Genomic DNA, 26,112 nt, shown 5'->3' on the forward strand with positions numbered 1-26,112 from the left:
AAGCAAATTGCCAAAAAAAAGGTCCCTTCTAGTCCCAGCCCTGGGAGAAACCGCTCTTGCCAGCCCAGACTTTCTCCCAGCCAAAACGTGGATTTAGCTTAAAATTTGGAAGCAGGGACTGACATCCAGAAGGAAATCCATCTCTGGATGAACTCAGGGGGACTTTGGAGCACCCCTCATGCATCTCCAGCTGCCCCAAGAACTTCTCCCGTGTGACCTCCCAGGGCTTTGGTAGCATTCCCCGCTACGATCCAGTGTTGAGGCTGCGATGGACCTGGGGACACCTTGGAGGTTACCTGGGAATTGCCCCCGCTTTCCGTACCCAGCTGCCACACACGGAAGAGGGCTCCGCGGGGATGGATGAGCTGCCTCGGCTCCGTGCCTCTCCAGGGAAGATGTTCCCTTTGCTCTGGGGACAGACCCTACGGCCGGTTTCCCACTATGGGACTGGCCCCATGCTGGGGCTCAGCCTCCCAGGCTCCCCTCGTGCCTTTCCCCCACGCGAGGGCATGGGGATGCTCTTCTCTGGGCTGCTTTTTTTTTGGGGGGGGGGGGTTAAGAGAAGCAACAGGGGTCCCCAAGCTCAGGAGAAACCTCTTGGAGGACATCAGGCTTGGACAAGGGCTGCTCCTGCCCTGGGAGGATGCTCCCATCTCGACACTTGGGATGGGAAGGCCCAGGCACCCATTAGCTTCAAAAAGAGGTCAAAAAAGCCAAAATCAAAAAAAAGGAACAATTGTGACATACAATGCAGTCTACACACCCATCATCTACATTTTTGAGCCACGGTAAAGGATAAACAAGGTTAAGGCGCTGCCATATTCAAACAAAATTCTTTTATTGAAAGTGTAATGGAAATTTCTTCATATTGCTTTGATGAAATGAGAGACAGCAGCTGTAGACAAATATGCTTTTTTATAAACAAATGCAAATGGATAAGGTAAAAATAAAGCATTTTTTTTAACTTGTACCTTTAAGCAACATAATCACAATATATACACAAAGAAAGCTAAAATAAAGCTATGTTGAAACCAAAGCGTTTCAATCAATACATTAGATAATTACAGATTGTGTCAATAAATACCCAGTTTTTAAACTGTTTAACAGGCAACTTTTTACACAGATACCGAGAAGAAAAAAAATTATATATTTACAATTCAGTGCCCTGGGAAAAAAAAAAAAAAGATAAAAAAATCTTTTTTTTTTTTTTTTGGCACAAAAACAAATAAAAAGAATAAATTATAGAAAAAAATCCACAAAGGCAAGAGTCTATCCCCGTCATTCTTTAAAAAAAAAGTGTGTGTGTGTATATATATATAAAATATATGTATATATTTTATATATATATATATATATATGCAGAGAAACCTAGGAATGTTATAAAATATATTAGTGCCAATAAATACAGAATGGTACCAGACTTTCAACTGTCAGTATTTTTGATGCAGTCTGAAGGATAGAAACTACCACCTAGGAGATAACTGAAGGGGATTTTTCAGCCTAAAGAAATGACGAGAACAACAAAATATAGTAATTATATATATATATATATATATGTCCAGGAAATCCTCCATCTGCCAGTAGTATTCCTACAGTCGCCCTCCTGCCCGGCGGGGAGGTCCCCGGGGGCGATGCTTTGCAGGGGGATGCGGCAGCGAGCGTGGGGCGAGCACCCACTCACGGCCGCGGCAGGTCAGCTCCGCTTTCAAGTTGACCGGCTCAATACCAGAGAAGATGCACAATTAAATAGTAATAACAATGATTTAAAAAAAAAACAAAAAACACGAACAAACACAAACAGCCTTTGCCATATTCGTACGCCAGAAGTTTCCTAAATTGCTGGCAGGTTGGCATGAGGTGCCTGTCAAATTCCAGGTACCCAAGAGCACCATTCCTGTTGTTGGGGATATAAACAGTTCAGCCAATGGAAAAAATCCGCAAATCTGGATTTTGGGGGTTTTTTCCCCACCATCTAGGTGTCTGCGCACACCCCAGGAGCTCCCACCAGCACCCCGCTCCCAGGGTGGTGGGGCTGGGATGCCCGAGCTGCCGCCTCCCCCCGGCGCCCGTAATGCCAGGAATCGCTCCCATCACCAAATCTCATGTTTTCCAAGGAGGGATTTAAAGCCAGTAGGTTTTAAAGCCAGTTGTTTTTTCTTTTCCATACCGCTGGCACAGGCACTTAGTGTATCACTGACGTACAGATTTTATGTCCAGTTACATCTCGTGGCCAAATAGTGTCATGTTCTCAGACTGATTTAAATAGCAAAAGGCCGAGAGGGCCTCCAATATCCTTCCTAAACATGACAATTTCTCTCATTTTATGAAACAAAAGCCTTCAAGTTTGTCAGCTTTGTTTTCAGGCATTACTTTTTCTTCCCTCTAAAACCGTATTCAAAGGATAAATAACCCAATAACCTTCATATCCATCTATTTCACTTGATTTACCAATTTACCTATATAAAAAAAAATAATAGTACAAACAGTCTGACCCACTATATTTTGGAGCTGTGACACCCTCGACGTTGGGGAGTCCTAAGGAGCACTTGCTGAGGAGCATGAGCACAGAGCTGCTGCTCTGGCTTTGCTCTCCCAAAGCCCCCCCAGGGCTGCAAAGGTCCTTCTCGTTACATCCCCCCACCGCTACTAACAGTTCCTCTGCATATTCAGGCACCATAATTGATCGGGAAAGATCTCATGGCCAAATCCTAAGGAAATTAAATAAATTATAAAATAATTTATGAAAAGGGTTTTTGGGGTTTTTTGCTTAAACACAGCTAGTTCATGTTATTTCTTGAATAGTTGAAGGTTTTGCTTGTTTTGCTCTCCATAGCAATATTATGGAGACCAGACACCATCATCCTGACTATTAGATGGCTGACAGAAGCCAAAGGATGTTGCACAAATGTTTCCCCTGTGTCCCCCCTCCCACCCACTTGCGTTCAGCTCTTTTAGAAATGTGAAATGAGGACCAAACAGCCAACATCCTTCAGACTTAGAAAAAACAGGGTCTTCTTTAAGGATGGGTGCTGCTGAAGACCTTATTGCCCTTCCAGGTCATTGATAAACCACAGTGCTATTCATGTACTACAGGTAGAAAATAAATAAATACAGATATATTATGCAAAAAAATATGATTGTACACATAATACATCTGAGGTATTACCAATTTAAATAAGGTTTCATGCTAGTTCAAGCTTCGGTGGCTAGTTAAATTCTGGAATTTGCAATAAATAGATGAAGAATGATTATGTATATAGTGTATGGATCTCTTCTGTAAACCTTGTCCGATTTAAACATAAGAGCGTGTTGGGCTAACTCTTACGCAAACCACAAATTTTCACAATAAATACAGCTTCAAAAAGATGTCTTAAAAAGTTCCTGCAACACTGAAATGTTTCTAGAAGGGGCTGTACGTACGACTGGCAACGTTAGCAAGGAGCATTTCTCAACAGGTCTTTTCATACAAAACACAAGGAAATTAATACATGAAAGTCTTTCTCCCTCCCTCCCCACCCTACCCCATCATGAAAGTTTAGAAATTTTTGCACAAACAGCGAGAGAACTGATTGTAGCTGCAGTATGTCAAAACGTCCACGTTCTATAAAGACCAAAAATAGTTTGTTTGCTTAGAAAGTCTTTTTTTTTGTTTTTTTCCTCCTTATTTTTGAGTAGCGCATCATCCTTTCTGTGAAAGTTTGCCCATCAGACTGCTTCGGTTTTCCTTTCGGCACTGGTCCTTGCCGCCTGAGCCACATGGGCATTTCACACTTTCACCGTCTCCATCAACGATGACTTGATGGCATCCTCCAAAAGTTGATTGTCTGTGAAAGGGGCCGGGGTTTCAGGGACGGATTCGGACAAGCCGATGAGGGACTCCAAGAAACAGGAGCCCTGATCTCCGGCTTGCGGGAAGCTGGGGAAATTAGGCAACTGAAACTGTAACGCTGAGAAGTTATCAAGGTTCTCATACTCCTTTAAGGAGTTGTAAAGGGGTCCCAAGTTATAGTCCGAGAAGGACTGGAAGAAATCCAAGGAGTCAGAGGAAAGGCTGAGGTCGGCGTAGCTCTTGGAGCAGGCCTCAGCCGGGGATGAGGCGCAGCACGACAGCCCATCGCACCGCGCATGGGCAGCGTCCTCCAGCAAACCCCCGCCGTCCTGGTTGGCGTTCTCGTCCAGGCACTCGGAGAGGTGGGACAAGTGGCCGGGGACAGGCTTGGCCTCGCCGCCGTGGTCCTCGATGAAGAAGTCGGCAGTGTGGAAGCAGCTTAGGTCATCCTGGCCACGGCCACCCTCTTCCTCAGCATCCGAGTCGTTGAAGTGGAGGATGCGCGCCAAGCCGTCGTCGTCCACGTCCGACTGGGATTTGTCGGAGGGGAGGCTCTCGTAGGGCTCCTCCAGGTCCTCGCTGGGGTGGGAGGAGATGGAGGAGTCCGTCATGTCGCTGCTGCAGCTGTTCTCCCCCAGAGCCTCCAGGTCAGGGCTGAACTGGAAGGCGGGTGCCAGCGGCACCGCACGCTCCTCCAAGGATCCCTTACCCGTCGCACATCCCAAGGGCGGGAGCCGCTCCCGAAAAGGGGGCTCAGCCTCCGCCACCTTCTCGCTGCTCTGCTGCTGCTTCTCCAGCTCCAGCTTCATGATGGTGTGGATGAAGTGGGTCTGCACGCGGGCCTGGTTGAACTCGATCCTGCCCTCGGTGTTGCCGCAGCCGTCCTTGGTGCAGCCGCAGGGGAAGGAGGTGTGATCCATCTGGCACGGGGAGAAGCAGAGGTGGAGGGTTAGAACTGAACCCGGCAGCACAAAATCGCCAACACTCGCGACTCACCTGCCCTGAGAAACCAAGTAACAGCTGAGGGGTTTAAAAGCAGACTAAAACAAAAAAAAAAAAAAAAAAAAAAGGACACCCTGCTCTTTTGAAGGGTTGTCATAAAAACGTTGGATTTCAGTACAACTGAAGAAAGTTAAAAGGTTCCAAAAAAAGCAAAATATAATGCTCCAAAAGGAGACATAAGGGGGCAAACATGAATTTTTATATATTACATCATGATATTTAATACCTGATCCATATCATGAGCTTCTGCCCCTTGCCAAGAGGACAAATTGCTCAACAGGCGTCTGTGGCACCTTTATGTCCCTGTTAGCAGCAGCCACTAGAGGGGAGCTGTGACACACACATGGAGCATCCGTCAGCCTGTGTGCACCCACCTGCCTGTGCACGCTCACCCTACACCATCCCCAACCTGCAACCATGGCATTGAGGGAGTGAGCAGCACCCAGAATAGGTAATATGCCTCCCCAAACACAGCCAGGCAGGCACCCATAAAAAATAAAATATAAAAATATAATAAGCTAATTGAATATGGAAGGATTATCCCACTTTGCAGGTGGTCTGCACAGCTAGCTGTGGGATGACACTCAGCTGAGACTCCCACGTTTGCCTGAGCGCACTGGGAGTTGTGACACACACCAAGGGAAAATAAAATTAAAAATAAAAACAGGGGGAGGAGGAGAAATTGCAGTCTGGCATGGGGAGCAAGAAGCTTTCATTTACGAAGACATTCCCACGTGGCCTATCTCCAACAGGAGACCGAGCAGGTACAGGTCTCGTGGGAACGGATGGGGCAGGTGCATTCACGCTGCAGGCTCAGACACATCCCCACGGCTGCAGCAGCAGTGCAGGGACGGCTGCACGTGTGATTTGGGAAGTGGACGCTTTCAAGCAGCGTCTGCCTCGCAGCCTGGGGAGCATCTCCAAGAGCTTTTCTCGCCTGCTTCGCTCCGAGCGCAGGTGGGAACGCATGCATTTTACAGGCTGTCCTAACTCTGTCCTGCTTGCTCAAACCCTCCCTGCTTTAACATACACATCAGCTGGAGCCACGGCTTTTCCCCCATGCCCAGAGGCAAAGGCAGTACCTGACATTTAATGCCTGCCAAGCTGCAGCTGCAGGTCTCCGGGTCGCAGACCTCCCGGCAGTCACAGCCGCAGTCCTCCCGGGACAGGCGGATGTTGTGCAGCTCCCGCTTCTCTTCCTTGTCGATCTTCTTCACCCCCACGGCTTTCAGCAGCGCGCGTCTCTTCTTGGCGGGGTAGGGCTGGAGGAAGAAGCCATCCTCCAGGTCCACGTTGCTGACGTCAATGTCATCATCAGAGATGTCTTCGATGGTGAGCTGGTTGGCCTCCTCCGACTCCTTCGTGCCATTCATGGTTAGCTAAGGGCAACAAATGGGCAAACCATTAGGGACTTGTAGGGGACACAGAGCCATCAGCACCCCCAGGTCAGGAGAAACAAGAAAGAAAAGATCTGCCCCCCATGGTGGCCGACCCCACGACCAACATCTGTGTCAGAGCCCCCAAAGACCTGACAGACACCCGACACGCAGAGTTCAGTGTCTTTTCCATCACTTTGCGAAGGTGAAGAACTGAGCTGAAAATCCCACACCAGAGCCTGTGTTTTTTGGAGACCTAAACAGGGTTAAGGACTGATGCCCCCAGGTCTCAGAGAGGCTCCTACTAAAAACTGGCCATTAACTAATGACATCCACCAGCTCCTCACCAACCCAGCCCCATGCTCCTACTCACTTTCCATTTCAACGCTTCCAACTTCTCCTCTTTTAATTTCTCTTCGAGTTTCTCCCGACGAACGTTTTCCTGCTCCTTTGAAAACTCCGCTAGCGTGAACTGCCGGGAGGAGCTGTGTTTGCTCACCATCCCCAGCGTACAGCCCCCACGACTAGGCACGCTCGTGAACCCCTGGCAGCGTGGGAAGTAAAACACAGTGACCCGGTCAAACTCCACATTGTTCTTCTTTAGTCGCTTGGATTTCTTCAAGATAGACGTGGCTAAAAATGGGGGAAGAAAAAAAAAGCACAAAGTCAGTACTGCCATCCTGCAGACAGGACAGAAATATTACAAACAGGCTGTAAATACTAGAAACAGGCAGGACTTGAAATTACTCTCTCAACAGGGACGTGATGGGACAAGGGTGCAACATCGCTAGACGGCTTCTGGTGTTTTAGGATCTAATACTTCAAAGGTGGGATGAGGATGGAGAGGAAACTAAGCCAAGTCCCGATGCGTCGGAGTCACTGATCAGATTCACCCTAAGAAACGGCTGCTGCTTCTCCTTCCCGCTTGACTTCCTTCAGGAAGCATGTATTTGCTTATTCTTTACGTGCAGCAGAGCATAACGAACAAGCAACAAACCATCCTACACGCCTGTCTTGCTCTAAACCCAAGCACCCTGCCCCACATTCAGGAGCTTATGGTCTGCTCCCAGGATGCCGGAGCACTGACACTCCAGCGCTGTGTGGCTCCAGCTTTTGTGGCAGGGCAGAAAATAGCCAAAACGGCTGTTTTTCTGGTACTTCCTTTCACCATCCACTGGGAGGAACTATGAATCTATAGTTTATTCTCAAGAGACTCATTTGAGAGCAGCTGCAAAGATGTTAATCTTTACGCAGGTGATCCCAGGGTAAACATGGCAATACATGACTCTGGTTTATCTTAAACTGCTGAAACATGCTACACACCATTTAAAACAGAGCCTCTCCAGAGATACCTGGTTCTGCACATTTGCACGTGCAAACGTAGCAGAGGTGGACTAATTAGCCAGGGCAGTGTCACAGTAAGTGAGTTTCCACGAATGTAGCTGGCCATGAAAAGCAAAGCGAAAGGCAGTGATACTGGGTTACAGAGCTGCTTTTTGTGCAGCGTGAGCTTGTCAGGAACGAGAGTCAGCTATGCACAGATTCGGTGGTGAGGTTTTTTGGTCCCATTCTCTGCTGGGGCATGGATGCCTTGGTTGCCACCATGGAGAATATGGGAAAAAAATAACCCAGAAAGGATGGGTGACTCCTGCAGAGCTGGGATCCGAGCCCTGCTCTTGGGATGGCAGTGCTGCAGGCAGCCCTACTGCAGGGAGCCAACCAAAAGGACTGCCGAAAACCCGAGGGGCTCGGCTGGTTTGGCTGGCCCCGGCGGCTAGGAAAGTGTAAGAACGGACAGTTAGCTGCACCCATGTTTCACAAGTCTCACTTGCCAAAATATAGCATTTCAGTTTCATATGAAAAAAAAAAAAAAAGCGTTCACCCAGCTGCGTCAGCAGCTTCTGCTAAATAGCTGGGGGTTTCACACTGGGCTCTGCAGTTGCTTTGATGATATCTTTGCACTGCGCGTTGCATTTTCATAATAACCTTGACTCAATCGTCTAAAACATTAGCTCTTTATCAAAAGGCAAGTTAACCACCACGATCATCTATCAGCTGAGCTGCTGCACTTTGGCATTTGCTCCTCTCTCCCTGCACCCCTCCTCCGAAATTGTTTTCCCATTCCTGACCCTTTTCCAATTGAGCCAGAGAATACAAAAAGTTCATTGTTTTGTCACAAAACCTGGGAAGACAAGCAAGAATGAGACTCTTTATTATTACAAGACTTCTAAAGCCTTTTCAGACCACTGCGTGTTTGTGTATGTCTGCTAAGTAGACCTTAACTGCTATATACAGTGGGTGTTCAGTATAATTTACTAGGTTGGACTATTTCTCCTCCATGAAGATGGTCCCCTATTGTATTTTTTATTTTTCCCTTCACATGGCAGATAAAGGATTTTACAACCTTGTCTTCTGTGTGTTTTCCTAAAAGCTCTCAAAACTGATATTGCTGGGAAAACAAAATAGCATTTATCTGTACTAACAGCGGAGGCAATGTCAAACGTGTCATGTTCTTTGGCAAAGTACCCAACTTATGTAGGAAACAAGCTCTGAAACGGTAATTACCATACTGGTTAATCATTTTTAAAAACCAGTGTTAGGGGCCTTGCTGTCTGTTTAGTTTTTGCCTATGGAATAGCTTGACAGCTATTGATTGAGGGATGGTGGGATGGTCCTACAGCACTGGCTTGGAGGCACCTGCATGCCTCTGCACACCCAGGTCCTTGGGTTTCTATTCCTGGAAATCTGGACTTCAGCAAAAACATTATAAAGGAATGATAAATGCTGGGAGGAAGGGCTGAGGAAGACTACCCTGAGGATGGTGGCCAATTATAAGATGAAGATCAATTGGTGTAACGACAGGGAGCTGGTGTTACGGCCGCTTTCACTCATAAAGATGTGCTTCAAGGGGGTCTCTGCATGGTGACGACCCACCACCACACTACAAAAAACCCCACGCAGAGGCATGGCTGATCCCAGGAAAGGGGCTGCCGGAGATACTCACGGGTGAAGCTGGGCGTTAAGGCAGAGCTGGGCTTGGGCTCTCCATGGGAGCTCTCCTCGTCCGACTCCCAGCCCGAAGACGCTGAGGAGGAGAGGGGGGAGCAGGAGGAGGAGGAGCAGTAGGTACTGTCATCCCCCAGCTCTTCATACTTCCTTTTCAATACTCCGCTCATGATGACGCCGTATTTTTCATACAACTAGAAAACAAATGAGAAAAGCAAAATAAAGCGGGGGAAATATTGGCAGTTTCTGGTGATGAGCAGGATGGCTTTAACCCCCAGCAAGGCTTCTCTGCCAGGTCCACCTGGCCACGCAGGTTATGATTCCCAAAAAGTGCTCCCCTGCAAAAAACACACCTTACTACCCTCGCTGTGCACACCTGCTGACTCTCTCTCCCATTTTACGACGCTGCAGAAAAACCGACTACCGCAGACAACAAACTGTCCGGAAACCAATTCAATCAACACAAATGTTATCAAACAATAAGTATTACATTTTGCTTACTAATTCTTTTATGTTAACTCCTTACCCAGATCGCTTTCTATGCAGTTACAGCTTTAACGTCTTGCTAATTACAAAAATAAGCCAGTTTGCAGAGAACAATCTGTTGGCATGATTTACTTGCTACAGCCCCCTGGGGAAACAGACTTATTAAATGAAGCACTGAAATACAAATATATCAACTGTGAAGAACAGCCCTTCTCCTCACGGTGCCTTTCATAGTCAGTCCTCCATTCAATAAGCTATTCTTGTTTAGGCTGGGTTATGTATCAAGCATAGTAGCAATTAAAAACAACGCAGCTAATTAAAAACAAAGGAACTCTGTACTTGCCTAGATTCCTAAATTTCCTGCATGCTTTTCCCCTGTTCATCTTAGAGGAAAAAAAGGAAAAACAAAAATAACTTTGTTGCATCTTTTAACCTTTGCTTTTATAGTTTGTGGGGTTTTGTCTCCTGAAATTGCACAAAAGCTACACACTTTGCCTACAATAGGGTAACGGATATCAGAGCCCACCTAAGCTGAGATGCTCTTGCATAGACGATAATGGACTGTTTCTCCTTTTACACGCTGGCAATACTGCACCAGATGCCCCTGCTTCTGCAGAAGTCACTGCCAGCTTATTTTGAAGCCAGTGAGCCGTACCCAAAGCTGAGAACAGGCTGCTGCCGGAGGATTGACTTGCTTTGACCCCATCCCACCGGGCTGTAAGGCACAACCACAGTGGGAGATAACGCAGCCCCAGGCCAGAAACTCCCTCCAGCAAGGTGGGGAGAGCCCCAGCAAGGTGGGATGCTACCAGCCACCCCGGTGCTTCAATAAAGCCAGAGGTAATACACAAAACCTAAAGCATCCCTAAAACGCGGATGACACTCAGACAGACAGATACAGCCCCCAGAACGGTGACAGTGCAGATACGGGGGTGCCAGACACCCAGTCCCCATCCCCTCCCGCCAGCTGAAACTCCTCCACCTGCCAAATTTGTTCTTTGTAAGCGTAGCACTTTCTCACCCTCTTTTGCATGTCTGAAGTTAATTTAAGTCCCTGAAAAAAAACAAACCCAAAACACCAAACCTGCCCTCCTGACAGCCCTGAGCAGGCGGCAGAGAAACCACACTGGCTTCGCAACCTCCAAACGATGGGATTCTCAGTATCTCGACAGCACCGTGCAGGAACACGTAGCAGGACGGGAGCACACGCCGTGCCTTCAAAGCCCTGCGCCAGCCCTCGTTAATTATGTTTACCAACAGCTTCCCAGGAGACAATAGTCCCCTAAAAGGTCAAAAAAATCCCTGGATGAAGCAGTTCCTCGGCCTGACGAAGTTAATCATTCACTGCAATGCACTAAGGAGCCAGTGCATCCCCCATGGCCCCCTGAACTTGGGGGCCCAGCAGAGGTGATCCCCACCATCCCTCCTCCTCCTCAGCAGCCCCAGAGCTGCAGGTGGTTTTGCCATGGAGGGGTTGTTGGTTTTTTGGCCTTAATCCAAAACAGATGGGGAGAAGGTGGATTTGGCCACCCTCCAGCCCCAGCAGCACACGTCCTACCTGACACCTGGATTAACCCCTTTCCTGCCTGGACCCTGGCAAAGCAGAGCTCGAAGGCAGCCACGACGCCTAAACCACCTACCTGGCTGCCTTTACAAACCTTTTATTTTTAGTCTTCTTGTGTGTGTGCCTTCTGCTCTGCCTCACATTTAATTTAAGAAACAACCAGGAGCAAAGAAACCCTCCAAATCCATGGCACGGGTCTGAATCAAAGCCTGGGCTGCAGCCAGAGGTTTGTTCATCCCAGCCAACCCCATCGTCCACGCAGAGCGGCCAAAAACTTTGCAAAAAAGTCCCACACGTGGCTTGAAAGACCATCAGTTCGCACCACAGAGCGACCGCTCGCTGCTCCGACGGACACCTCTGATGTTGCCGGTGAAGGATGCCACTGTCTAGCCAAGGGAGGGAGAAACCAGCTTCCCAAAAAGCCCGTAGGACACATGTCCAATGGCAAACGTCCTCAGAGATGCGATGGTGACCACATCCAAGCGTCACAGGAGACACCGGAGGGTACTGGAGCAGCCAAAATCACACCACTAAAACAGGGATAACTCTCAGGTCCGCACCAAAAATAAACCAAACCAACCCACACAACATCCATTTCTGCTGGGATTTACCTGGTCTTCAGCACTCCTAGAGAAGCGAGAAGGCGGACATCGTGATGCTGCAGAGCAATGCAGCCCTGATGCTCGGGTCACCTGCAAACCCAACAGTGACAATCACGAGCCGCGCCGCCTCCCATCAAACCACACAGCGAGAAAAAAATGAAGCCTCTTCCTCAAGCGAGCTAACCGAATTAACAAAAACACTAAGCCAGAGCCAAGGCAAGCTGTGTATAAGATGGTGCAATTTTATTTATTGTTTTTTTTAAATACTATCATTGCTGATTAGCCACGTCTGGCAGCAGGATGAAGGGAGGTGTGTGCATCTCCCATCTATGAGAACAAGCCAAATGCATAGGAAAAAAACCACCTTTGGCAGACTGTCTTATTCAAAACACCTATTGTTTTGTTAATGCAAAGTAGGTGTCGTGCAGACATGATTCTCAATTAATGGGAAAAAGCTGGTGAACCTGTTGCCCACCAGCCAAAACACATTAATTTTCCCCCTGTAACGCCTTACCCCTCTTTGCTGATTTATGGCTGCGACGTTTTCCAGGTCAAGTTTTCAAATCCTTCTCAGGAGCTATACGCGATGTAGTGGGGCTGCACCCATCGGCATCTACTTGTATCCACCCCAAAAATGTCCTCCAGACAGGGGTTTCGCCGTCAAGGTGAAGACGATCCTCTCCTCCCCTCCTCACCCCGGCACTTGGGAGCAGAAATCACGCCAACGATTTGGATGCTGCCTTGAAAGCCATGTCGCTGAAACCACTGGCCGCTCAGCCAAAAAAACCCAGAGGCCAATTCAGACACAGCGAGGACATTTTAATTGCAGTAATTCCGCAAGTAATCTTAAATCCACACTGATGTCTTACAAAGAAGTCACAAAAACGTGCACAGCAGCATGGAAAAAAACAACCAAACAAAAAATATGTATCTATATATCTGTGCTTGCCACTGCAAATCTCTGCAGGAACCACTGAGCGCAGGATTTTACCACCTTCTTCGCTCTTTCCTTTTTTTTTTTTTTTTACATAACCTGAAATAAAATAATCCTATCTTCCTTTTAGTTGCCAAAAAAGACATTCTGTTCTTGGCTAAGACTTCTTACTCATCTATTTTACTGAAAACAGCTTTTGGAACAAGTACATAATGCAATGGATCAAACCCGCAGGAATTCCTCTCTGGCACCAGAACTCCCACTATCCTGGGAATACTTTCTAACAAATATTTAGCCCAGATGTGCATTCCTTTCTTTTTCTCTCCCTCCTTTTTTTTTTTTTTTTTTTTTTTTAAAAGCATTAAAGTTTGGGTGGGGGGAGTGAGGGGGTTGGCTCTCTAGTTGGGGGGAAGGGAATTGAATCTGCAAAGTCCCATTTCTGGTGCTTGGCAAGTCGCAGGGTAAAGCCCTAATACATTGGAATGTGAGGAATTAATGTTTTAACTATCCTCCTCTTGGACTACGTCTCAACAGTAAATATTTCGAGTAATTTAGATTTAAGAAGGTTTGGCATTTGTTTAGCCGAGCGCAGAGGAAGGCAACTAAAAGCCCTACCAGTGTCCAGTTAGTCTATTTATAAGAGACTGCACTAAGAGGCATCACAGCTTTGTGCAGAAGTACGCGGAGAAGACGTTTTGGCATTATATTTTGGGGCTGTGTATGTGCTTTGCACCGGGCAGACAAATGCAGCAGTGCAAGCAACGTAAAGGAAACTTCTCCCAGCAAGTCCAGCAGCTGCGTTTGCTTGTGCCACAACTCCCATGGTATTGCAGGAGAACACCTACGAGCAAGGACATTTTAAATTTCGGGGTTTCTGTCAGTGGAGCATCCTAAAGAATGGAAGGATCCCAAATCTGCGCGTGAGCTATCGAAAGGAAACTTTCTTCTGCAAAGCAATTTGGGTAAAAACAAAATAAAACAAAGCCCCTCAGTGCAATGCACTAAAAGTATTTATTTTTCAGTGACTTTTTGAGCCTGTTTGCCAACTTTACAAGCACAGCTGTCTGCCTGCAGCTCGGGAAGCCAAAGTGGACTCTTCCCGGCACACCGGGACGAGGGCTCGGGTGCCGGGAGCGAGTTCACCACACTGCTGAGCCGTGAGTCAGAGCGGCTCCCGCTCCCTCCCCCAGAGCCGCAGTGGCTGTGCAGGTCTAGCAGGAGTAAATATTAGTTTAAAAACCACCACTGCATATTTTAGCCAGGTACGGCTCCGAAAGCGACTCGCGGAGCAAACACGGGGGAGTTTTTGGGGTCTGTGTTTATTTGCACGCCTCTGTTTATTGCGGGTCAGGCGACCTTGGTGCGAGTATCACCAAGAACTGGTGCAGAGCTGAGCTTCCCGTTTAGCTATCCCAGATATTTCATGTCTAACAGCAGCGGTGATTCCAGTAACGCCTCTGGGTTACTTAATAATCACCATGCTATCAACACTGATTCATTGCTCGTTCATTTAACTATTTTAATTCTTTGCATATTTACTTAAGTGGTTTCCCCCGCGCCGCTGTGACAGCCTCCACGATGACAACACTTCCCAATTTTGGGGCTGACCAGGGCCAAGGCGAGCGGGATCATCCTACTGGGACCCTCCGGGGGACAGTCCCGTGCGTGTTCCCAGCCACGCAAGCTGTGCTTTCCAGTTCAGGCCAGATTATTTTCACCCAGCTGGGTCTAAGGTTTCATAACCTTGCTCCAGTTAAAAATAGCCTCTGCCTACTATGCAACAGCAAAACCCAAAGTACCCCGTGCCGCCGAGCAGGAGCATGAATCAGTTCGTAGCACCACGAGTTTATTCTCCTGCCAGAGACTGAACAGGCAAAACGCCTTTCCCAGGAAGAGCATCAGAAGCATTTACTCCATCTACTAATTTTCAGAAGGCCACAAAGAAAAAAGCTTTTCAGATTTTCCTATCAAGCCCTTATTTCTCGCTGACAGCTTGAAAGGTAAATAAGAAACATTAGCAAATACATTAAAGGTTATCTGACACGGCCCAAATGAAATGAGGTTCAAATGTACTCGGCGCAGATTGTGCTGTAATAAATATGAAAACGGCGAAGTGTGCTTTGTCTAGGAAAATCCTCTATTTGATTACACCTCATGAATAATTCACACCAGGTTTCCATATTTGTCCTCCTGTAGGTACACGCTGTGCATTACCTTGCCTGCTATATATACGCACACATTTCCTGCGCTGAATTATTAAAGGCTTGCCGGGAGCTGCAGAGTCTCTCCGCACGGAGAACAAACGCACACACCATCCCAAAAATAAACTCCCCAACCTTGACTGGCCTCATCTGCGAACTGCTCAGCAGAGGAAAAATAATAATAAAAAAAAATTCTCGTGGAAAAGAAGAAGAAGAAAAAAAATAATAATTGCTGATGAGTTCCCTGTAACAAATGACAAGACTTTGAGGTTTGTACATGGCCGTGAGGGTTTTCTCTCCATCCCACCGAGGCGCTGTCATTACAGACGTTAGTGAGGCAGGGCTGCTTTAGGAAAGGGCTGTCCCTATGTGTCAGCCTCTTCCTACAGCGACATTATGTAACTCGGAGGTGACAGACACTTTGGAGGATGCCGGGGGGGGGGGGGTGGAAACAAAAAAAAAAAAATTAAAAAAAAAAATCCCACAGTGAGAAAACTTAGTAGTTTTGTTTGTTGTTGGGGTTTTGGTTGTTTGGGGTTTTTTTCTCCCTCTTTTTCTCAGGTGCGCTGTAAAAGCCCTGATTTTATTTCGGGAGGCGGCGGGCGGTGGGGGGGGGGGGGGTGTGTGTGGGGCGGGGGTGTCCGCTCTCCGTCCGTCCGTCCGTCCATCCGTGCGCCGGTCGGTAGGTGTTGCTGTAGCGACGGGAAAGCATCCCCAGCCGGGCAGATTTGGGGAAGAGCGAACCGGCAAGGCTCTCCTTCACCCCCCCCCCCAAACCACCACCACCACCCCCCCGCGCCTTTCTTTCAACATCAGAAAATTGGAACCGCAGCCGAAAAGATGGAGCGGAGCCTTAACTGCCGGGGGGGGGGGAACTCAGCGCTACTCCAAATCAATAAATAATTAGGGATTTATAACGTGTATACAGCACAGCGTTTTCTGCCGATGGGAAAGTGCGGGCGGGCCGGGGGGGAGCGGCAAAGACACCCCCCCACTCCCCCCAAACCCCTTCCCGGGAAACGCGGTCCCGCTGCCCCGGGGGGTCCCGGACCCCCCTCCCAGGTCTCCCCTCGCCCCCGGGCCGGAGCAGCCCGGCCAGACGGCGCCGCTGCGGCGCGTCTGCCCGGGTCCGGACGGCGGGGAACCGAGACGGACCCCCCCCCCCCCCACCACCACCACCGGACAACGGAGCACCGGGACGAGCGGTGACCCGGACCCCCGAGAACCGAGCACCGCGCCGGACCCCGCGAACGAGCGAGCCAGCACCGACCTGACTCCGAACCGGAGTCCCGACAGCCAGACCACCGGACCCCGCCGCGACCCGCAGTCCCGGACACCCCCCCCCGCCTCCACACACACACCACACACTCTCCCGCCACCGCTTTCCTCTCAGCCCCATCCCGGCTGCCCCGCACCCCCCTACCTTCAGGCGGCGGCGGGTTGCGGGTGTCCGGCTGGCAGCGGCGGTGCCTCTCCTCCTCCTGCTGCCGCTGACCGGGGCCGGGGCTGACGCCGCGCCGCGCCGCGCTGCCCTTTTTCGTCAGTGGAAAACTCCGGGCTCTGACGCAGGCGGTGACAGGCGCGGGGCCGGCGCGCACCCGGCCCGCCCGGCTTCCTGCTCCGCCACCTCCCCTCCCGCCTTCGCGGGCGGGGCGGGGCGCTGAGTCAGGGACGGCGGGACGCCCCGCCCCGACGGCACCGCAGGATTCCCCCCCCCCCCCGCCTTCCCCCGTTGTGAGGCGGGAGAGGCTGGGTGGGGGGGGGGACGGGACAGCGAGTGTGGGCCCCAAAATGGATGTGGGTCCCAGGCGGGGGGGGGGGGGTGTCCCGCAAAGGGAACCACAAGCACAGCTTGGAGCACAAAATGGGTTTGAGGACCACAGGGGGCTGGGGACCCTGAAGAAGGTGGGGACCCTGAAAGAGGTTTGGGTGCTTCAAGGGGTGCAGAGCCCACAAAGGGTTGGGGCCCCCCAGGCAAAGGTTGGACCCCGAAACAGAATTGGGGACTGCAGGGGGGTTTGGGTCACACAAAGGTTTAGGGAACCACAAGCACAGCTTGGACCCCAAAACAGATTTTTACACTGCGGGGGAGTTTGTGTCACACAAAGGGTTGGGGACCCCCAGGTAAAGGTTGGACCCCAAAACAGAATTGGGGACTGCAGGGGGGTTTGCATCACATAAAGGTTTGGGGACTCCCAGGCAAAGGTTGGACCCCAAAACAGATTTGGGCACCGCGGGGGGGGGTTGTGTCACACAAAGGTTTAGGGAACCACAAGCACAGCTTGGACCCCAAAACAGATTTGAGGACTACAGGGGGCTGGGGATCCTGAAGAAGGTGGGGACCCTGAAAGAGGTTTGGGTGCTTCAAGGGGTGCAGAACCCACAAAGGGTTGGGGCCCCCCAGGCAAAGGTTGGACCCCGAAACAGAATTGGGGACTGCAGGGGGGTTTGGGTCACACAAAGGTTTAGGGAACCACAAGCACAGCTTGGACCCCAAAACAGATTTGGGCACCGCAGGGTGGTTTGGGTCACACAAAGGGTTGGGGACCCCCAGGTAAAGGTTGGACCCTGAAAGAGAATTGGGGACTGCAGGGGGGTTTGCATCACATAAAGGGTTGGGGACCCCCAGGCAAAGGTTGGACCCCAAAACAGATTTGGGCACCGCGGGGGGGGGTTGTGTCACACAAAGGTTTAGGGAACCACAAGCACAGCTTGGACCCCAAAACAGATTTGAGGACTACAGGGGGCTGGGGATCCTGAAGAAGGTGGGGACCCTGAAAGAGGTTTGGGTGCTTCAAGGGGTGCAGAACCCACAAAGGGTTGGGGCCCCCCAGGCAAAGGTTGGACCCCGAAACAGAATTGGGGACTGCAGGGGGGTTTGGGTCACACAAAGGTTTAGGGAACCACAAGCACAGCTTGGACCCCAAAACAGATTTTTACACTGCGGGGGAGTTTGGGTCACACAAAGGGTTGGGGACCCCCAGGTAAAGGTTGGACCCTGAAAGAGAATTGGGCACTGCAGAGGGTTTGGGTCACACAAAAGGTTGGGGACCCCCAGGCAAAGGTTGGACCCCAAAACAGATTTGGGCACCGCAGGGGGGGTTTGGGTCACACAAAGGTTTGGGGACCCCCAGGCAAAGGTTGGACCCCAAAACAGATTTGGGCACCGCAGGGGGGTTTGGGTCACACAAAGGTTTAGGGAACCACAAGCACAGCTTGGACTCCAAAATGGATTTGAGGACCGCAGGGGGCTGGGGACCCTGAAGAAGGTGGGGACCCCGAAAGGGGTTTGGGTGCTTCAAGGGGTGCAGAGCCCACAATGGGTTGGGGGCCCGCAGGCAAAGGTTGGACCCCAAAACAGAATTGTGGGACTGCAGAGGGTTTGGGTCACACAAAGGTTTGGGGACCCCCAGGCAAAGCTTGGACCCCAAAACAGATTTGGGCACTGCAGGGGGGCTTGGGTCACAGAAAGGGTTGGGGACCCCCAGGTAAAGGTTGGACCCCAAAACAGATTTTTACACTGCAGGGGAGTTTGTGTCACACAAAGGGTTGGGGACCCCCAGGTAAAGGTTGGACCCTGAAACAGATTTGGGGACTGCAGGGGGGGTTTGGGCCACACAAACGTTTAGGGAACCACAAGCACTGCTTGGACCCCAAAACAGATTTGGGCACTGCATGGGGGGGTTAGGTCACACAAAGGTTTGGGTACCCCCAGGCAAAGGTTGGACCCCAAAACGGATTTGGGCACTGCATGGGGGGGTTGGGCCACAGAAAGGTTTGGGGACCCCCAGGCAAAGGTTGGACCCCAAAACGGATTTGGGCACTGCAGAGGGGTTTGGGCCACAGAAAGGGTTGGGGACCCCCAGGCAAAGGATTGCACCCCAAACAGATTTAGGTCCCACAGGGCGCTTAAGGACCCACAAGCAGGCTTGGCCCCTGAAAGGAATTTGGCCCCGCAAAGGGATTTGGACCCTGCAAAGGGTTTGGGTCCCTGCATGGGGTTTGGGACTCACAGACACTGCTTGGACCCCAAAATGGATGTGGGTGCCTCAAGGGGTTTGGACCCCACGAGGGGTTGGGGACCCACAAGCAGGCTTGGCCCCTGAAAGTGATTTTTACCCTGCACAGGGTTTGGGACCCTACAGGAGGTTTGGGACCCACAAGCACAGCTCGGACACCAAAACAAGAGTGGGGCACCACAGGGGCTTTGATCCCCACAGGGGTTTGGGGCCCACAAGCAAGAATTGGCCCCAAAAAGAGTTTTGGCCCCACGAGGTGGTTGGGATCCAGGAGCAAGGTTTGGCCCTCAAAAGGGTTTCTGGACACCAAGGAGATTTGGCACCTACACAAAAGGCTTGGCACCCGAAAGGGATTTGGGTCCCACAGAGGTTTTGGGCCCCACAGGCAAGGCTTGGACCCCAAAAGTGGTTTTGGTCCCGTGAGGGGTTTGGGACACACAAGCAAAGTTTGGGCTCCAAAAGGGATTTGCTTCTCCCCTCAAGATGCATAGCAGCAAGGCCTGTCCCCCAGAGGGGATTTTGGACCCATAGGGATCTGATCCCCAAAAAAGGTGTTTGGGCCCTACAGGCAAGGGTTGATCCCCCAGGGGCGTTTGGGCCCCTAAAAGGGACTTAGGCCACATGGGCAAGGGTTGACCACAAAAATGGGTTTGAGCCCCACAAGCAAGAGTTGTCCCCCAAAGAGAATTGGGTCCCCAGAAGGGACTTGGGCCCTACAAGCGAGGCTTGGCCCCCAGAGGGATTTAAGGCCCCACAAGCAAGAGAGACGATGTTTTGGGGAGTTCGTTCCCCAGCACAGCTGGGATGGAGGGACATCTGGGAGCCTGCACCAGATCGCTCCCCAGCTCTGGTCACAGTTCAGCTGAGGATCTCCACATGCTTCCCATTGACCACCGGGAGCTTTCGGAGAGCTGCACCACTGGCATTAAACCCCTTGCAGCGGTAGGCGAGGTGCAGACTGACCCGGCATTGCCCAATTCCAGCACTTGGCTGGATTTTTCCCTCTACAAGCTGGAGCTGGGCCGACAGCCAGTGGCATGGTCCGAGTCCCCAGGCTATGAAGCTGCCTGCTCTCCGGGCAGCTCTTTACAATGTAATCCAGCTGTATCCCACAGGGTTTGGGTACAGCCAAGCTGCAGGAGTCCCTGTGTAGGACCAAGCGCACGGAGGTGGGAGGATTTGTCTCCGCTGGCTCCATGGAGGAGCCTGAAGACAGTCATACCGGGGTCTCCTCAACTCCACCTCTGCGTCCAGCCTCTAAGGGGCTGCTCACCCCCTTCGTACGCCAACGTCCCACTTTGATCCTTCGCTTGCCATAGCTTCCGCTCAAAATCAGACGGAGTCGGGTTGGATTTGCCTTGGCCAAGAAGGTGGATGAGGTTGGATTGGGGTGTGGAGGGATTTCCCCAAGCACCGTACCCCCGTGCTCCGTTGTGAGCCCCTTAGCTCCAAGACACTTCCCACGCAGTGCTGTGAGCCGGGGTGCTGGCACCTCTTTCCAGGAATATTATTTTACTTGTAAACCTCTTGGGATGCCTTTCACTGTTTTTTTCTTTTTTTTTTTTTTTTTTTTTTTGTAACACAGGTGTCTCATTTGGAAGGTGTCCGGTCTGACCATGAAGAGTAGGGAAGATGAGGTGAGAGCTTTGATGTGGTACAGCTCTTTTAGAGTAAACTGCTGTGAAAGTCTCAGCCTCAGTCCTTTCACCAGTGAAAGCTTTCAAACTCTGAGGCTAAAATGTTGGAAAAAAAAAAATCTGATGCTGAAAAAGGTCCTCACTAGCGCCAAAGCCACAGCCGGTTTGATACCACCATGCGAAGCGATGCCACCAGGATTTTTGCTTCTGGTCTTACCCCGGTGTGTGTCAGCGATTCCCATGGAGAGGGCAGCCCCAGTGGTCACCCTTATGGCACTGCTGCAAGGGCAGCAAACCGTAGTGTTGTGCAAGGGTGGACTGAGAACATCTTCAAGCTCATTTTGCTGCTGTGCTTGATGTAACTCCATGACCCCGTGGATGCCCCATGCCTCTCATCTCCAGGGGCTTCACCCCAGCACCTGACTCGCCTCCCTGTGTCTCTCTCCCCAGCCCATGAAACAACGGTGACAGCTCCCAGCAGTATAGAAGCACAAGAGGGATGTGTTGAGATTTTGCTTCAAAGATGCAATATATCGTGGAGGCAATACGTAATTCTAGATGGTGCCCTGATGACGGGTGGGTCCTGTCTTTGAGGCACGATGGCCTTCCTGAATATGCTGGTGCACAGTGCTCGATCACCAAAGGAGCGGTTTTCCTGAGGTTTCGTTTACCATGTTTGGACACGGCCGTGATTAATATTTCCTAACAGGAAGACGTCATGCGTGCAGGCTTTCCTCTTCAGGGTTTGGGTCGAGGGTGACCAAGTTCAGGTTATACGCTGGCTCCTCACTTCCTCCGCCTCGGAGACTACACCCCGGCCAGCCGCTGCCTCCCCGCCAGCCGCCGGCCGCCCTCCCAGCGGCTGCAGTCACCCATCGCTGAGCCCGACGTGGGTCCTGGCGCCGGTGAGGTCCCACCGCACCACCCCATGGGACCTGGAGAGCTTCGATATGTCGGGACCAGGGCATAATATCACCTAGCTGTGTACCGTGCCTGTGAGATGAAGGGGGGGGGGGTGTCATTTGTCACCATCCCTGAGCTGAGTTTTGCATGAAACCCAAGGTGTGGGGGAAAGGGGATATCCTGGAAAACAGTCAGAAAGGCTGCCAGCGACCTCCGGGTTGCACATTTTCTCTCTTGCTTGTATTATTTGTAATGAAAGTAAAGCCACTGTGAGATAGAGTCCCATGCAGGGCAGACATTATTTAGCGGTTCAACCAGGCAATGAACAATTCTGACCCCAAACTGCCCATATTTGTGTGTGTGAAAGAGAAAGGAGATTTGAAACGAAACTTTCAGGGTCTTCTTTTTGAAGCAGCATTTTTTTGTTGTTTTAAAGTCAACCTAAAAGCACTACTACATAAATAAGTGGAAGCTTGCACAGAGGGCTAAATATCCCTCAACCAATTAAGACGTTTTCCTGTGTAGGTTGAAAGAAATATCTCAGTTTGACTCAACCTGTATTTTGCTGTTGCGCCTCTGAGCCTCCTTCCTCTGACAAATGAATTCAAGAGAGAGAAAAAAAATATTACAAAAAATCTGTTTCTCTTTAACATGAGCCAGGTTGGTTTGGACCTCTTGAGAACCATCCTCCTCTCCCTGCGCAGCCGGAGCAGCTCGCAGCCCCTGAGCCCAGGAAAGCCCTCGCTCCTTTGGCAAAGGCTGCTGGCAGCACTGGCCCAGAGCTGGTTTCCCTGGCCGGGCACCACGCGAGTGCTGCTGCGGCAGGAGGAAATTCCCTGCTGACCGGCCACAGCCGGGATAAGTGGCCTGGCAGAGAGAAGCAGCCGCAGACCAAGCGCAGGGAGTGGGGAGCCCAGCAGGAAAGGACCGGAGGGAGATGCTGCATGGCGCATGGGGCGGCGAGATAAGAGGTGTGAACTGAAAAAGCTCTGGATGTCAAGCTCCTCGATGCCCATTTTGTGCCTGCCCTGCAGCGGGAGAAGAGCTTTCCCTGGAGGAAAAAGCCTCTTGGTGCTTGGGGGTGGAAAAATAAGGAGTATCGGGGCTTGAAGATAGGAATTTTTTTTTCTGGTTTTACATGCACACCCTGAGCATGGTTCTGAAAGGGCTTATCAGCTGTATCTGGCTGTGGATGTGTTGCTGGGTACTGTTGCAGCTCATCTGAGAATGAAAATGCGGGGACATGGGAAAAGAAACCACCGCTGAATCAACCCCACTTGAGCAATCACATGTCCGGCATCACCCCCAGCTGGCCCCGTGGCCCTGACTCGCCCCATGGCCCCAACTTGTCCTGTTTCGCATTCAGATAAAATGAACACTTAGCTTTTATAACACGTTGTGCAATTGCAGGGAACCACCGCGGCTGCTCATGGGCTGCCTGTCTTGGTGCCAGCGCTCCTTCCCACCCCACGTATCTGAAACACAAGCTGAACAAGGGCATTGAGTTATTTTGGGTTTTTTTTCCCCCAAAAGATGGACATAAAAGCAGCAAATCAAAAACTTTGCTTCAGCCATGCTCTGGGCTATTCACCTATGCTGGGAACTGTGGGAGGGACGTGGCTGTACTGGGACAGCCTTGGGTGAGTGAGTCCGGCCATGAACATGTGGCAGAAGGTGTCCTGCAGTTTTCTCATTGATTTTACACCAGCGCAACTCCATCAGCTTCTGTGAAGCTGCTTCTGATTTGAGCTGATGCTGGAGGACAGTCAGATCTATAGCATTTAAGGCCCTGTATGCTCTGCTCTTATATACCTGCTGGGTATTATTTGTGTGTTTACTGAAATGTGCTTTCTTCATGTGTTTTGCTATGCTGTCAATCCTTGATAGAGATTGGGACATCATAATACTGCGCTCTCCTAAATGTACAGGCACCCTGTACACTTGAGAGAGATGGAGAATATGACCTGTTTGCTGGGGAGCGCTGATATAATTGTTAGATTCCCAACAAACGTGCAAAAATCATCAACCTGAGCGAGTAAGTGTTAATTTAAAATGCAGGCATGAAATGGGAATTGTGAAAGTGCCGTGTAGTTTCAGCCACTCGCTAGCAATGGTTAGCGGCAAGGAAAATGAATGTGACAAAAAAAGCCTGTTATCCAGACAGCTGAATTCAAGTGGGGCACCTGTGTCCTCAATTAACCTAACTAATAGTTAACTTCGGTGTCAACAGAAACCCTCGCACCAGGATTTGGAGGTGGGAAATACACGAGTGCTGTGTTTTTCGCTCCTTGACATTTCGTGAGTCGGCTGGTTTAGCGCTGAAACATCTCAAGTGATGGGACTGTTGCAATTTCTCTTTCAAGGGTATCGCTCTCGCACAATAATTAAATCTCTGGCTTTCAAGCGTAATTGCCAATGGCAGTGCCTCCGAAGTTGCTTTTTATGCTCGACTGTTCTGTCTCCTGGCAGAAAGGGCTTCCGGAAAAAAAAAAGAAGCCAGGGAAGAGTTGTGAGCGGCCACAAAGGCAAGAAGCAGCAATACAAACTCCATCCTTCCCCCCAAGTAGGGACAACAACTGACTCTAAACATTGAGGCGGCCCAAAATACGTCGCAGTCCTGGATGCCTAACAGGCCCTGAAGGAAATGGTAGCTTATAGTACAGTTCCATCATTACCAGGCTAGTTGGAAAATGGTAATTTTTCAGCGCTAGGACCTGTCTCCTGCTCCAGGTTGGTAATTGGTGGTGTTGGCGGTGAGCCAGGCAGCACTCGCAGCTCTGTCTTGAGAGGACAAAAACCTCCATTACTTTATGCTCTCTAATTCTCTCAAGGTGTTCTGCTGTCTATCAATAGAGTCGCCATGAGGTAATAGAAATTACAACCTCCCCAGACTTATTTGTCTGAAAGCGTTTCTTGTAAAAATAATTATGTGAGTCTCTGGAACTGTGGTACATGAGAATGGCAGAAGAGAAAGTTCGCAAATTAAAATGCAACAAAAGTCTCTTTATCGTAAACTACGAGGGAGACTGCACGAGAGGATTATTTCCCTTCCATTGGGTTGTCTGGTGGCAGCTTTTAGAGAGAAAAAGCAATTTTTGTTGTCCGTTTGTCACTTTGCAGTGAAGTTGCTCTAGTCCCAGATCCGTGTAGGGTGATGGGTTTGGCCAGGCACCACTCGGGGTTCGTTCCCTACCCTTGCCACGGTCTCTCCCTGTGAGCTGTGGTAAGCCACCATCCTGTCACTTTGGTGGCTCACGATGGGGACATCACAACTCCGGTGTCACTTGCTTTGCCTGGCTGCAGGCTGGGGACAGGGCTTTGCCTGCAGGCCCCCACCAGCCCCTGCCCTCCTCGCAAGAGGAATCCTAAAGCCTTCGTCGCACCCTGTTCTTAACCAGCAAAACACCATCCAGAGCAAAAATATTTGCAGCGATGTGACAGACGAGCTCTGCAGGAAATACCTGAGCTGTCTGAAAAAGTTACTACCCCCCTGCCTCCAGCAAAGGCCGATCGGTTGACTCCGGCATCTCAGCACGAACCTATTTTGATGCAAAGTGTGAGCGAATCGCCTGGACTATGAATGGGAAGATCTGGGGCACCCCCACGCCTGCCCCCCACGACTGCCAGGGGTGAAGCCTCCAGCACAGGAGAGGGCTGGAGGCTCCTGGAGGGCTGCGGTGGCTCCTTAAGCCACTGCAACTGCTCAGTTTCAGAGCAGAGAAGCCAGGATCCAAAGCCATTCAAAAGAACAATATGGCTAAAGCTCAATTTTCTCCTCTAAAGAAGGTTTTCACAAGCCCACACTATGGGGCAGGGCATTGCTTCCCCTGGGCAGCTTTTATGATCATTGAGCTGGACAGAAACAGCAATGAAATACATACAAAAACTCTGTATATACAAGCAGATGTGTGTGCGTCTCTATATATTTAACCTGATTGACTGAATTCACAGTAAATCTCGCAACAAAAAAATGCTGCTCCCGTGTCACCAAGAGCTGAAGCAGCATTTGGTGGCCACAGCGGCCACGGGTGACACTTCAGTGCTTTCTTCTTGGTGCCAGCACTCCGGATGACGGCATTTGTTTAAAAATGGAAGCTATCAAAGGGCATCAGGTCTCCATTTGTGTGCTGGTTTTATCTGTGAGCTGTCGCTATCCTTCCGACACTTGCAGGATGCCCAGGGCCACCGGGTTTTAGCATCAGATCCTGGCAGCATGGAAAATTTGCTCTGAAAAGGGTAAGTGTGTGGAATTAGGTACCAAGAGTAAATTATTATTTGTCTTTGTTGGTGCTTTATGGGCTTGGTGACAGGTCACACTCCTGAAGTGCTTGTGATCAGCGTTTGGGCTTCCGAGCCAAATTCACGTCTGCTGTAAAGCTGTTAAACTCCCAGCAAGGCCACTGACATAGCTGATATGTCCGGGGGTCTTGGTGCTTCCCAGTGTGATTGTGCCACCCTCATTGCAACTTGGGGAACAGGACCCGGCTCTTTAACCCCAGTTTTACCAGGGAAACTGAGGCACCAAGCTCGGACCGTCCTTTTGGAGAAGGATG

The 26,112-nt window shown here is 50.4% G+C and overlaps 1 protein-coding gene across 2 annotated transcripts; it reads right to left on the minus strand.

Annotated features, from left to right (window-relative positions):
- Positions 1-817: 817 nt before the first annotated feature.
- CSRNP1 (cysteine and serine rich nuclear protein 1) lies at positions 818-16,601 on the minus strand. Of its 2 annotated transcripts, none has more exons than XM_069778269.1 (5): positions 16,424-16,601; positions 9,212-9,407; positions 6,581-6,840; positions 5,914-6,210; positions 818-4,749 (listed from the first exon to the last, which is right to left on the minus strand). In XM_069778269.1, exons 2-5 carry the CDS (start codon positions 9,381-9,383, stop codon positions 3,766-3,768), a joined length of 1,713 nt encoding a protein of 570 aa, XP_069634370.1. In that variant the 5' UTR covers positions 9,384-9,407; positions 16,424-16,601; the 3' UTR covers positions 818-3,765. The 2 variants fall into 2 exon arrangements, with proteins under 2 accessions (XP_069634370.1, XP_069634371.1); XM_069778270.1 differs by lacking the exon at positions 16,424-16,601 and adding an exon at positions 12,380-14,490.
- Between the last annotated feature and the right edge of the window lie 9,511 nt (positions 16,602-26,112).

This window comes from Haliaeetus albicilla, chromosome 2 (genome assembly GCF_947461875.1).
Source record: "Haliaeetus albicilla chromosome 2, bHalAlb1.1, whole genome shotgun sequence".
NCBI classification, from domain to species: Eukaryota; Metazoa; Chordata; class Aves; order Accipitriformes; family Accipitridae; genus Haliaeetus; species Haliaeetus albicilla.

Coding starts and splice junctions, on each gene's coding strand:
- CSRNP1 (XM_069778269.1), bottom strand. CDS start 9,383: ATGAGCGGAGTATTGAAAAGGAAGTATGAAGAGCTGGGGGATGACAGT. Junction 6,841..9,211: donor CTTAACGCCCAGCTTCACCC/GTGAGTATCTCC, acceptor CCCCATTTTTAG/CCACGTCTATCTTGAAGAAA. Junction 4,750..5,913: donor TGGCAGGCATTAAATGTCAG/GTACTGCCTTTG, acceptor TCCCCGTGCCAG/ATGGATCACACCTCCTTCCC.